The following is a 14,712-nucleotide window of genomic DNA, read 5'->3' as shown; positions in this document are numbered from 1 at the left end:
CCCTCCGACTCTGCCCATATTGAACACGCATGACTTTGCCGCTCTGGGTTTAAACCTATTTTGCCTCCTCTGTTCTGCTCCTTTTTTAAAGCCGATCGTTCGCTTCTCGCTTTCGAGTTTCTGCTTCCTATACTTTAAAAAATAGAATAGCAAAGATGAGAAAAGAATGGGAGGGAAAAGCGAACGGAAGTTTCATCTATCGACTACTGGGCTACCGCCGCATTTTTAGAAAGCGACTTTTCCAATTTTTTTTTTTTATGTTACCCACACCTGAACGATGTTACGAACGAAGGCTATTGTTCGCGGAAAATGGAGCAGGTTTTTCAACGATCTGTTCTTCTCAGCTCTGTCGCGGTATGCGAATTATTTTTCGAATGAATTGTGTTTTAGAAGGACGAATCTGTATTCGATACTTCTCTTTGCTATTTTCGTAGGATACGTATTTTTAGTTAGTATACTTCGTTGTTGGTTTATTATTTCATCGTCGGTGCTTGTATTATCGTATTATTAAAAATTGTTGTTAGGAAAATATCCTTCAAACATACGGATGTATAATACGTAATTTAGGAGTATCGTTAATTAGAAATTGCCAGATTCGCGATCGCAGCGTAAAATAAGCATCGTTAAAACAGCTTTACACGAATAAAGTATAAATAATACTAGAAAAATCCTCAAAAGAAATTATAATTTATTAGTAATTATATGAGCGACCTACAATACTTGGATGATCAGTATATAAAAACTGAAATGGAAGAAAACACTCGCTGCTCCTTTCTACAATCCCATTCTACCTTTATCTACAATCAACCAGTCAGTCGAAAAATTCATGCTTCATAACCGACCCCGGATCAAGGAGCAGTCAGCCGCTGGCCAGCAGGAAGATCGAGCACCCAGCGTCAGGAATGCGATCTAGCGAGATTAACACGAAGATCCACTTTTCCCTTGGAGTGCTTCTCGATCCTGAATCTTAATCAACTGATCCCAAGTCCGTCACTTGGTCTAGGATAAAAAGGAGAATGGGAACACACCCAACCTCTATCATGATTAAACAGACATAGCTTCTGTGTGAATGGTACGCCATGTTAACCTGCTCGATGGTCAAGAAATTTGTTCACTATGAAAAAAAGAAAGGGACATTTCTTCTATTTATGTGATCTTCGATGATATAGAAGTGAAAGGGGAAGAAAGATAAGGAAAGAAGACCAGAAGAGAAAAACAAAAGAAGATGTAAGGTTAAGAAAGGAATATGGCGGAGAATGGGCCCATCTATCACGTTGTGAAGTGGTCAGATGAGAACTCGAAAGTTCTACGAGTCTCGAGGCCTTCCACTCTGCCCTCGGACACGAAAACCTATAGTCTCTGATGATAAGGCCGGGATCAGCCAGCTTACAAAAGGACGTATTATGTTGCGAGATTCTCACGGGCATCCGGACGCTTGATAATCCTTCATCCGGCGTGGATAAGTCGATGCCCCTGTAGGAAACCAGAGAAGGTTAACACACGGATGGGGGTGTTGCTTGGCGGAACAGAATAGGACGTTTCTATAATATTAGGTTGTCCTAAAAGTCCCTTTCGTTTTATAAGGAAATAATAGATGCGCAATATTTTTTGTTTTATATTATTTTATTGAATTATGTGGATCATACGGTTTTTATAATTTCCGAACAATATAGTGCGATTGTAAATGGAAGTTTTAACGATCAAAGTTTATACGACAATTTTTAAACTTCAATTCTTCCGATCGAAAATTAGTACACAATTAGCTATATAATTAAAGGAAACGAAGCTACACAGAACACACGCTTATATGAATTTTTTCGAAAAAGAAGTATTAGTAATTAAGGAATGTATTCGAATAAAACGTGTTTTCAATCTTCTGTCATTAATTTTACAACAATTAAAATAGATCCACGTATTATGAAGCTTCCAGATATGGGACGTAAAAAAGAGTTAGAAAGAACAGTATTTAAGTAATTATTCCAATATGAGAATCAACGTAAGTAAAGCGTGGAATACTTTTATAATAACAGTAAAAATATTTTTTTCAAAGAAAGATATTTAACCAGAGTAAGTATATTACAGCGACGCGGTAATGATACGCAGATTAATCGACCTACGTTTAAGCTTATTAAGCTTAAGCTTTTTGAATTTAAAAACACGGATTGGCTTTTCTCTTGAAAGTAATTAGTAATACGAAACTAAGGTATTGTATGAAATATTCTCTTCACTGAAACTTAATTAGTTACGATCTCATCTCATTGAAACCATTTACTTTAAAATCTTTATTAACATTCACGTTGAAAGCTACATTATTTAACACGCGCAATTTTATCCAACATGAAATCACGCTAAGTAATTAATTTTATCTTACCGCGAATCTAACAAAATTATAAAATTATAAATATAATAGTAAGCTTACTCAGAATGTATTTATAATATATGTTAAAACAACAACTAGCGTAGATTTTTGCATCGTTATCGTACGTGTACGTAATACGTACAAACTACATTATTAAATTTACATTATACACATTTCCTTTGCATCTTATTTGCAAATATGTAAATTCTGTTTTCTCTTGTAAACGATGTACCACGTATACATAACGAGTTACGTTATCGACTTTCGAATCTTCAAATCGATTTCAAATTTTATCAATACATACGTATATAATCGTGACAACGATGCCTCATTAAAATGCTAATGAACATTGGAGAAGCTTTATGCAAATATACGTAACATGAGAAAGCGAACTGGCTAACTTTACTTTTTTACCAAATCCTGAATTGCATTACTTAGATACATAATTAATATTAAACATCTTTCGAAACAAATTACTTATTCTCCTCAAATTATTTATCAACAGGATACACCATAAATAATCGCAAATTCCGAGATAGATATTAAAAAATAATGTTCGTAACTTGTATGGAAAAAACTCCACCTTATGGAAAATAAAAAAACGTAAAAACTACCCAACAATACAATTTTGCGATCAGTAAAAAATGATAGATTTATTCACAGCAATTATTCCAGGCTCATTCTATCCTACGTACATTTTTCTAACGTACCGAGAAAATTGATTAATCACGCTGCACCGTCCCACGAGAGATTTCCGTACAAGCTAGCAATCAGAAGGCGCAAAATATTAATTAACTGTACACGAAGATTCCTTCGATTCTGTGATGTGATCGTGTACCATCGTTCTGCGAAGAGCTTCGTAGTGTTTTCTGAGGTACCGTGGAGCACAGACGGAACAGCGTAGAACGGAAACATGTGATTAACCCATCGCGCAAATGTAGAAAGCTATTCGAGGTGGTAAGAGGATGAAGCTCCGCTGGTAATAAATGGTTTGACACAATGGAAAGGGGCGCGGACACGCGGCTGATTAGTATCACTACGTCGTGTGCAAGCATATTGCTCTCAGCTTGAAACGCGATACCCCTCGAACCTGTGGTGAACGTACAAGCTTGTATTTACGAGGCAATAACATTTGTTCGCTGTACACTTAAGCCGATAATAACCGGGACAAACGTTAGCCACGTACGCTTTGACAACCTGGTGTTGCGGTGATTTAAGCAACGAAACGGTCCACTGAACGTCTTGCGATTCCTAGCCATCAAAATTTATGGACGAAATGGTATTTCGTCGCGTAAGAGACTAGGCTTCTTTGATTCTAGATATGGTTGCACGAAACGTTGTTCTGTTTACATTTACAATAGCGACAGGTCGACACGCGTCTTATTTTCCAATGAACTCTTTTCTTAATCAAATTCAACATTCCATTTTCATAGGTATTAAATTTGTATAGCCATGTGAATCAAGCGCGTACCATTTAAATTTCATATTATATGAAACTAATTATTTGATTTTAGAATTAGATATGTATCCTTATCAGTCTCTTGAAAATTTCGAGAAATATTAGTCTTTATAATAGTAACATATAATATTAATCTGAAAATGCTGGAGATAGAGTTATTAATTTTGAAAAATTGTTAAATATCAAAATGTAATGCGTAAATGAGAAATATGGAGGAAATCTTAATAAACGAATATTAATAAAAGATCAAATAGAAAGAGACAAAGAGATGCATTTGGTTTAATAATAGAAATAATATATCGAACAAGAAACGAGGCCAGGACGAAGAAGGAAAATTGAATGTAATTTTCAGCAATTTTGCGCGTAACATCGTTTATCATAGTTAGCCCGCAGATATTGCATGCAAATACGGCGTAATTTATCATTAACCATGAATGTACCTAAGTTCCTTGAATATTTGCGTAATTATTTTGTGCGAAATTGGGTCATGAATACAATGTTAAATAACTCGAACCTTATAATTATTGCACCAATCATTTCTACGAATATTAAGATTCCTTGATTTTCCGTCTAAACTATGATATACAGGGTACAAATGAAAATGCCTTAGACAACAGATAATTGCTTGAGCAAAAATGAATTAAAAGCTTGAATGAAAAGAATGAATTAAAAGCTTACAATTTCTTCATTCAAGATTTAGTAAGAATTAATTTTCAAGATCCGCTACATGCAGCATTTATGTAGTTTTTTTTACGAGTTATTGGTCTGGAGCAAGTACAAAGAAATGTATTTTATCAACGACGATTTATTTTATCTATTGCAAAGACAGACAATTTCTCGAGCAAGATACCACTTCGTTTTCAATTTTCGAAAAATATTACATTTTTTAACGTGTAATTAACACTATACCTAAATTATAGTTACAAGCTACGAATACTGTTTTACGGAAGACAAACTATTCCCTTATGATCTCAAAAGCGGTCACCAATCAGGTTCCGTTTCACCCAACTCTTATCGCGGTAACACAAAGCACAGTACCAGCAACATTTGGAATCGAGCACTGACTAGAGAGACAGAGAGACAGAGGAAGAGGTGGAGAGAGGAAGAAAGATAGAGAGACAGAGAGAGAGAGAGAGATGAGAGAGGTCCAGAAGGTCCTTTTGTTAGTTCCACCGAAGGAGCGGCTACGTCGAAATTCAGTAATTGCTTTCTGGATTGGCTGGGAGCGCGGTGGGAGTTTAATCTACCGGCACTGATCTCAGGCAACGCGTTCGAAATTATTGAAATTCTAGGGAATTTACGGGGGACAAAAGTGCTACATCGACACGTGGACACTGCTTTTCATCAAGGAAAAGGAAAAGAGTAGGAAGTAAATTTAATTATCCCTTGTAACCCTTCTTCGAATCGCACCGTCAACGGAATAGAAGCATTCCACTCATGGTCGTACCAAATTGCTTGTTCAAATTAGGAACTTATCATGATCAAGCTACAACACCAGTCCCAAATGAAACCGGCACCACTAAAAGCCTGGCCTTCTCCTTTTGCTCCCGGCACGTCTGCGTGGCCGAAATTCGGTAATTGCTTCCAGGATTGGCTCTGGTAAGCAACAGTCTAAATTTGCTGGTTCTTGCTTTATCAAAGCGTTTCGAGTACGTGGAAAATAAATATTGCAATTCAATTTGTTCAACATTTTTTCCCTTATTTAGTCTGGGAATTAATTATACATTAGTTTAGTTCTAAATAGTAAAAATTATATGGTATGTATATGGATGATTATGTATACATTTTCATATGTGTGTACACTTACTGACGAAAGTATTTGAATATTTACCATAGAAAACTTGTATATCCATATTCTACGTGTTACACATTACAAAGCATTTCTAGATTTCAGTAGATGTTAAATATGGTTCTATTGAATATTTGTGCTTTACCAATATAACTGACAATCGACCGACTTAAATACTCTTCTGATATCTATGAAATATATACTTGTTTCAAACATCTTGCAATTTCTATACATCTCTCTAAACTCGTTTCAAACTCTACCCACATAATCGTGATAGTCTTGTTACAGTGTCAATGAACTTTGGAAACGTTTTATATAACACACACAATGTATTCATAAAAAACATGTATAAGTGTTCCAGTAGTTTGGTGAACCAGTGTATATTTCTACATGGATACAATACCATGTTAATTCAGCGTACTTAAAATTTACGTGAAATCGTGATAAAATTGTAAAATTATAAAATTACAAGAAAAAAGTGTATAACTTACAACTTATAAATTATTAGGCAAGAGGAAATTTTCAAATTAATTATAGAAATAGATACGATATATCATTCAATACAGATTTCCCTTACTTATTCCGGATTTCCTTGACTCCACCGAGCTTCCCTTTCGAGCCTTTATCTCTTATTTTTGTTACCTCGTATTCGTCTTGTCGAGATGCTTTGTCCGTAGCCTCGGATAGCGGACATAATTACAGACTGTGAGTCTCGTAGCCAATGGATGGTCAACGGTGAACCAAGCGCCGAGACCTCTAACCTATCATCGCGAACGTCTGGTTAAACTCGTGCATCGAGAAAAGGTTCGAACGGATGGATCTTTGCGGAGGAACGCGAGACGTAACGCAATCTATTTAAATGAACCCTACGGTTTAGCGAGGGATCCATTATCGTGATTGACTCTACCGTTAAGCGCGCGTTGCACTCGAAAAACGTTGCGTTGCCATGCATTATTCATGGTGTTCGCGTACCGAGGAAATTATGACGATAAATATGATGAAGCGCATTCTGTTAAGAAAACATTTTCCGGTTAATTTCGCAACCTTATCCCGTGGTGAATATCAAAAATATGTCGTACTATATCGATTATCAATAGCAAATATGTGGATATGGTATAAGTTAACTATAGCGTTGGTAATTGAAATTAAATTTAACATGCATGTTGATTACGTTAAGATATAGGATGAGAGATGTTAATGGTTATTTTATGTATACCATCGAGAGTTATTTCATTAACAAGCTTCTTGATTTAAATTCATCGTATTGGTATATTAATAGTTTTGCAAACGATGTTATTTGTGAGTTTTTGATGGTAGGTAACTTAATATGCTTTATAGTCATCCAATATCTCATCGAATATCTCATAAAGGATTGGAGGTATCAATGAAAGGCTTCTATAAAAAATAATTAGTATAGAGGAAATGAATTGTTCCTTCGTATTTCTATGATCAACGATTTGATTCAATGTCAAGTTAATTACTTTTATAGAAGAGGCTACGCTTTTTTATTACCATAATATCATGTCCCTTTGTTAAAATAATTTTCACGATCTATTACGGAAAAAGTAATCTATTTCGTATTTTAAAAGATTATAAAATTGTGAAGAACTGTAGCGTCGCAAGTCAGACGTTCTACATTAAATTAAATCATATATTATTAAATCACATTTAAACTGTTTTAATGTCAATCTCTGTCGATACTGGTATAGATAATTCATTTTACTGTTATTCTTAATTATTAATCTGAAACTGTATCTAACGTTTTCGTAACTAACGTAAATATTTTCTACAAGTGACAACGTAACGCTTTCTTTGAAGAGACATTGCTATTTCATAGAGAGAGAGACGTGTCACGTGAAGCCGCGGAAATGGTGACTCGTTACTCGTGTAACGACCCTGTGAAACCTTAAAGAAGGCTATAGCCACCCACGTGACTGGCGCACGTGCACGCGGTCACACGTGAGTTGTGGACTGTCTCCGAAGAATTTCCATGGGGAGGAGGGTCATCCATGGAACTGTAGTATATAGTTGACACTCGACAACTTCTTAAATTATTGATCACATGTAGAGCGAACTTGATACCAACTGTAGCGAAGTAGAACATACACCGGTGTTGTTCCACCATTGGAAATCAGACTTTAATTCTAAGACAGAAAACTTAGTAAAAGGTCAATGCACCAAGTATTAGAGTTCAACTTTCTTGCTTTTCATGATCGATGACGAGCTCCTTTACGAACATTGCATTTAAATAAATAATTAATCGTAGCAACGTAATCGTTTCCGTAAACGACGTTTGTTGAATTTTTCATTGTATTTTTATCGAAAATTTGCCGAGTTTCTCAGAAAAAAAAGAAACTAACCGAGTCGATAATTAGTTTTCTTAAAGAGAAAAACGAGTAATTTTGATTTACTCATAATCATCAGGCGATTAAGATGGTTTTGTTTTTGTTAATGTTCTTCACAGTGTTCCTGTTCAAGGATTAACAGACTGTCAAATAAGACTGGAAAAAAGTTGTATTTAACAATGGGAAACATGTTTTAAATTAAGTTATTTTGTAACTTTTTAAGGAAAGTAGTAAGGTTGATATAAAAGAACAGCACTTCTTTATGATTCAAGTCAATATTGAATTGTGTAATAAAAATATTCCCTTTTAATGTACGCCATGGTACAAATATTTCTGTTTTAAAAAAAATTGTTCTACCGAACTAAATTTTAATTTTTAGTATTATTGTAATATCTAATAACGATCATTTTTTCCCTAATAATTAATGGTGTCCTGTTGCAGAGACCTTAGCCACAATCAGATTGCTACGATTGGACCAAAGACACTCAGAGGAATTTCATCCCTAAAGTATTTGTAAGTGCAATCTTAACAATTCCTGTGGACAATATCATCGAAGTACCGTAATTGAAACTCTGAGTAAAGTCAAACGCAAACTAGTAGAAGCGATCAAAGATGCGTGCTCTATGCAGTAGTATCAGTCGCATTAGTCAGACACTAGTCCCATAAAGAGAATCGAATTTTTATGAATAAAACAATTTTTTCTTATATCGTATAAAAATAAGCGTAGGAGCATTGAAATACAAAGAATTTGTCATTAATTTATATCAAGATAAACAAATTTTGTTATCAGGTATCTCGACAACAATGTGTTAACCTGCATTGACGAGGCATCGATACGAGAGCTAAAGGATTTGGAAGTATTGTAAGCAGATAAATACAATGCAATTATAATTTGTCGATCGACGATTAAATAAATAATTTTTATATACTGTTGTTCTGTTGCAGAATGTTGAATAACAATAAGTTAACGACATTAGGCAAAGAAATGCTCAGTGGCTTTTCACATTTGCGAACATTAAAGCTGGTGGATAACCCATTATCTTGCGATTGTCACTTAGCTTGGCTCTCTCGACATTTAAAAACCTATCCGAGACTTGGACAACATACGCGATGCAGCTCTCCAATTCATTTGAAGGATCGAAATATCGCCGATTTACAGGTTTGATCGATGCCAAATATTCTTACGCGTTTTCAATTCCGCGGAAAACATAATCAATGGATTGGAATAAAGCAACATTTAGAACTGAAATAATCAATACTTCGTTTTAAACGTTGTACAATTCTTTCACATACGCCTGTCCATGATGGTATTTCTACTTCGTCTAGTTTTCCATTAATCAATACTTCCAGTCAGTAAGGATCTGTACTCTTCTTCTTCTATTCGTATGAGATCAATTTTTAAAAGAAATTTACTTTATCTTTATAACACTGTCAGTATTCAAAATATCGACGTTTACTACTGATTTTTTTAAATAAAAATTTATCTTTAGAGATTTAATACTAAAACTACCAACATGTAATGTGTTTGTGCTTCTGGATTTACTGTACATAGAATATTACAATTAAAATATGACAAACGATCACTGTGCATTTACTTAGTCCACCTATGTTCATTCATGTAGAAGAGATTATCAACCCTTTGGAATATTTTAATCAATGTTTAAATATCCACAACTGATAGACAGTCTCCAAACTAAATCTTTTATTCTTCATCTTCATCATAATGTAGCTTGTAGAAGCAGTTTTTAAATTTTCTACCATCTCTTGTTAAACGATTTATATTCATATTCCTTTTACAGTCAGTATTGTAATAATTAAGAATAAAAGCTAATATCATAATAATTTGCTAAAAGAACTTACAAAGTTTTAACAATTACTAACACAAAATGTCTCTCCTGAAAAGTTTTCTCTACATAGTCGCAAAAAATTGGTAATTTTAGTATTAAATTATATTTACCACGTTTCGTCTTAACCAAAATATTTTCTGGTATAATTTGGCGAATTTTTAAAGCAGTGTCTTTATCGTACTGAAATCTTTCATGTGTCTGTCCGCGAAACAGGAGCACGAATTCAAGTGTTCCGGGCTGGTTGAACGTACAGGATCAGAGTGCAGCGCGGAACCGCAATGCCCGCATCCTTGCAGATGCGCTGATGGTATCGTCGACTGCAGAGAGAATTCTTTAACGAAAGTACCCACCCATCTGCCGGAGGATACCACAGAACTGTTCGTACACACTATTTTGTCACAACCTCCGTATAGAATTGCCAATTGTCTCCTAAACATCGAATTTGACGAACAAAGACAATCGAATTTCAAATTTAACGATAGTAACTAAATGAATTCGTATTTAACCAATGTAACGTAAATATCTTAGGATAAATAAAATAACAAGTAAATGTAGTAAAATTTGGTTAAAATTTTTCTCAATTTTATCTAAAAATTAAGAACGAATAATTCCACGAATAAACTGCCTGTTGCTGGCACAACAATAAAATGAATCATATCAAATCTGAACTTACAAGAATAAACAAAGTTACAAATAATAAGAATAAATAAATAGCAAGTGCAAAAACAAATCAGTTGCATTACAATTGGAAAACTCGTGCACATTCATTCTCAACACGTTAGAAATTGTCACGGTCGTTAATAAAAACCAATTAATTTGATATCCACGAAAATTTCTCCGTATTCCATTCCCGAGGCAATTTCTACGCGGAAAAATCAAGCGGTCGTTAGCTTGAGAGTTTGTTAACTTATTCTCTATGTTGTCAATCATTCGCAGACGTTTGGAGCAGAACCGTATCACGGAAATCCCGCCGAAGGCTTTCTCCCCGTACAGAAAACTGCGCAGAATGTGAGTGACGTTCGCGATTAATCCAATTTATGTTTTTCTTCATGTTGTGTTCCGAACGCGATTTCATTTCGTCTGACGATGTTTTAATCTTTGCCATTTTTTTCATCGCTCGTCAACAGCGACCTCAGCAACAATCAAATTAAAAAGGTGGCGGCCGACGCGTTCCACGGCTTGAAATCGTTGGAGTCACTGTACGTATAATGTATAATAGCAAAATTTACAGCCAATTCGAAATTATAATATTTTTCTGACTGAAGCTTTTCGCCTGATTACAGTGTGCTGTATGGAAATAAGATCACCGAATTACCTGGTGGGTTGTTCCAAGGCTTGACCAATTTGCAGTTACTGTAAGTCGACGTAGAAATCGTTTACATTTTATTTCGTATACGCGTTTAATATATCATCGATAAACTTGATTAATTTGAAGAAGTAAAATTGAATGGGGAAATTATTTTGAAATTTCATTAGCATTGTGATTATTTTAGTAATTGTATTATATTATATTGGTAAAACTTCAAACAGATCTGAAAATTTATATAGAACGTACGAACTATTTACTGGGAATATGTATGTACTTCATACAGAAGTAGTAGAATCAGAAGTAGTATCAGTAATCGTCTGAAACGATATAATTAATGCTCAGCTCATTAAATGTTCAGCATTGATAAAAGTTGTTCAAACGTTAAATGCTATCATAGACAAAATTTCTTTATTACTTATTTATTTAATCAGTTTTTCATTTAAAAATAGATATGCTGCAGTGAACTTTCGTCCACTTGATAGCTTTTAACAGTTAATTTGAATTGATTGTAAAATAAATTCCTACACACATATTGCTTAATTATTGCACGAGAAAATGGATGCATCGCAACGATATTGTAAATTGTAAACGATATTGTAAAAAACGATAGTAAATTGACGAGACAATACAAACTTTTCAGGCTGCTGAACGCGAACGAGATATCCTGCATACGAACCGATCTGTTCCGAGATCTGACCAGCCTGACTCTGTTGTCGCTCTACGATAACAACATCAGATCCCTGGCCAATGGAACTTTCGCCAATCTACGAAGCATTGAAACGCTGTTTGTATCCCGCCATTGAACCGTTAATTTATACAAATTACCGCGGCTTTAACGCTTCGAGCCCTTTCCAACGCGTTGTGCAGGATCGAATTGCAAACTCGTGTCACCGTACACGTTCGTTTCACTGTGTACCACGCGCTCAACAGAATATTCTGGCCTCGGTTGTTCGCTGATTGACACTCTTTCAGCGTTTTCGCTGTTTCATGAAAATATGGGCAAATTGTTAGATTCTGTTTGAATTAATTGTATTATCACGATATTATTCGTTTGAAACTATTAGAGAATAGCAACGATGGATATCAACGAGTAATCGTAATATTCGAAAAATGTCAGACATCATGATAAAAATTTGAATAGTTTTGAAAATTATTGGCATATAGGGAAGAAGCTTTAATTTTGCATTGTTTTGATTTTTTATTGATTTATAATCGTAATTTCGCCAGGCGTCGAATGATACTTGAATTATAGAAAAAAGTAAGTTGAGATGCTATAATATGATGATTGGATGCAAGAATAATCTCTGAATATTTATAATAAGATCTTCTTTTGCATAAAATACATAAATAGATTTCTTATTCCTTCGTACGTATTACAAATTCTATCGTCGTGTCTTTAAAAGTAACGAAGTTGGTAAATTTTATGAATCGATAACACTGGACTCTGAGCTAGATCTTTTACCATTTAAATTCTTTCTCTAAAATAAGGAAAAGTATTTCTTTCCATATAGTTATGTCTTTCATCTCAGAAAAATGTGAAAAGGTTTTAAAATTGTTCAAGTAAAATATCTCTTTAAATAATTCCAAATGGCGTAAATTAATCTTATCAGGCGTATAGAATAATAATAAAATTATAAAATAGTAAAGTGAAGTAATGATCCTAAATGAAATCCCAAACCTGTTGGAAAGGGTTGAATAAAAAGAGATTGATCAAAGTAGAAAATGATTTCCAAGAAATTCCTCTCGCTTTTCCGCAGGCATTTGGCAAGAAACCCGTTCATCTGCGACTGCAATCTACGATGGCTGAACGCGTATCTTCACGCGCACCCCATCGAGACGTCGGGAGCCAAGTGCGAGTCGCCGAAGAGGGCGCAGAAGCGGAAGATCGATTCGATGCGGGACGACAAGTTCAAATGTAAGGGTAAGCACGACCCGATTTCTCTGATATTTCTCTTCTAAACGCATCACCGGAACTCATGGATACCAGTTGGTAATACACGAGGATATTTTCCATCTTTTGGATGACAGAAATCGTTGCTCATAGTATTTGGTGTAGCTTAAGAAATGATTCAGTGATTTAAAGTTTCATCAAGTTCTTCTTATTTTGCCTTAAATGATTCAATTGAATATTCTGATATATTAGTTGTCGTTAATTGACATTTTATCGAAGAAACGCTTCTACTATGAACGATTGGTTATCATCGGGATCATTTTCAGTAAAATTATTTAAATCAATCGTGATATTAGTACAAAGACTAAAAGACTACATTTTGCATCTTTCATAAAAGTGCAATTATAGAATTCACTATATTCACAATGAATTCTACATCAACACTATCAGTAATCAAATAATCAATCAATTCTATGTCAACACTATCAGTGACCAATAATCAATCAATTCCATATTAACACAATTTTGATTAACACACATTTGTCATTGGAATTAAATATGTGTTCTGTTACCACCTTCAACATTTCAAAAGTATTAATAGAATTAGTTGCAGCTAATTCAGTTAAAACCACGATGATTCATAGGAAACGCATAATTTTCGTTTAGCTATGTGAGTTTATCATTTATGTTGAAAACGCTTGTCTCTTTGAATGTACCAAATTATTCCTTTCTCTAACTATTTCATATTAATATAATTTTCTTTATTACGTCCCTCATAGATAACGCAAGTTAATTAACGTAACCTATTAAATGTTAAAATTAGAAGGCCATTGTATAACGATCTTGTTAACGATCAAAATTCTACAAGCGTAGAAATAATTAATTACATCGATTAGCTTCTGTGAGTATTACTCTCGAGATTGCAACTACAATAGAGTGACAAAGCAGAATAAATTGCACTGTCATCTTTTAATCAATTTGTTAACTCATGCAACCATCGTAAATTCTTGCAAACCTTTGTCAAGCATATTTCTGATAGCGCGTTTCATCTTGAACCACTCAAAACATAATCCATATGCAGTAATAAATTAACGAAACTTTTTATCAATGTTTCGATCTTCTTTTATAGCAATCAAATATCCTGCGACTTCCTCCACTAAATTTGCATAAAAGAGAACTTTTTAGTAACGTCAGAAAACACATTTCCACCCGTTAAGTTAGAAACTTAAAATGTTTCCAAAAACAATATTAAAATAAAGTTTCTAATCTTTTAAAAAAAGTATTACACAGAGAAAAATAAATAAATAAATAAGTAAAAAAAAGCAATCAGTCGAGGAATTAATTCGATTAAAATATACAATATGCAATTTTAACTCTTCTGATCGTAAATTTTATTTTTATGCTTATTCTTGTCAATCTAAACTAAAGGCATCATAATCCAACAAAATAGGTCCAAAACTGATTCATTACGTGAATTAAATGCGTGAAACAAATTCTCTAGTCTTTTCGGTTGCTAATCTTAAATCTAACAAGCGTTTCCAAGCTTTCGCGAATTTCAATCGACAGAGAATCGAATAACATTCGCGAATTACAAAACGACAGACAGAAAATAAGTGGCAAAGAAGAGATACTCGAGAAGGCGTACCATTGTACTATACGCGTAGAACATCTTGAGGCGTGCGTGTTCAAGAATAACAAAAGCGACATCGTGCT

General features: G+C 34.3%; 1 protein-coding gene across 3 annotated transcripts in view; it reads left to right on the top strand.

Moving 5' to 3' along the window:
• Nucleotides 1–14,712, top strand: part of LOC100748420 (protein slit) — a 592,701-nt gene that overhangs the window by 556,780 nt on the left and 21,209 nt on the right. For 2 of the 3 annotated variants that reach the window (XM_012389067.2, XM_033322367.1), the window contains exons 4-12: nucleotides 8,394–8,465; nucleotides 8,743–8,814; nucleotides 8,898–9,111; nucleotides 10,013–10,176; nucleotides 10,736–10,807; nucleotides 10,927–10,998; nucleotides 11,083–11,154; nucleotides 11,749–11,892; nucleotides 12,866–13,029. In XM_012389067.2, coding sequence (XP_012244490.1) covers nucleotides 8,394–8,465; nucleotides 8,743–8,814; nucleotides 8,898–9,111; nucleotides 10,013–10,176; nucleotides 10,736–10,807; nucleotides 10,927–10,998; nucleotides 11,083–11,154; nucleotides 11,749–11,892; nucleotides 12,866–13,029 — 1,046 coding nt within the window. The remainder of the gene's footprint in view (nucleotides 1–8,393; nucleotides 8,466–8,742; nucleotides 8,815–8,897; nucleotides 9,112–10,012; nucleotides 10,177–10,735; nucleotides 10,808–10,926; nucleotides 10,999–11,082; nucleotides 11,155–11,748; nucleotides 11,893–12,865; nucleotides 13,030–14,712) is intronic. The other variant, XM_012389069.2, reaches the window with a different exon arrangement.

Source organism: Bombus impatiens, unplaced genomic scaffold (genome assembly GCF_000188095.3).
Source record: "Bombus impatiens unplaced genomic scaffold, BIMP_2.2 scf_0633, whole genome shotgun sequence".
NCBI classification, from domain to species: Eukaryota; Metazoa; Arthropoda; class Insecta; order Hymenoptera; family Apidae; genus Bombus; species Bombus impatiens.
This window is presented reverse-complemented; position numbering and strand designations above follow the sequence as displayed.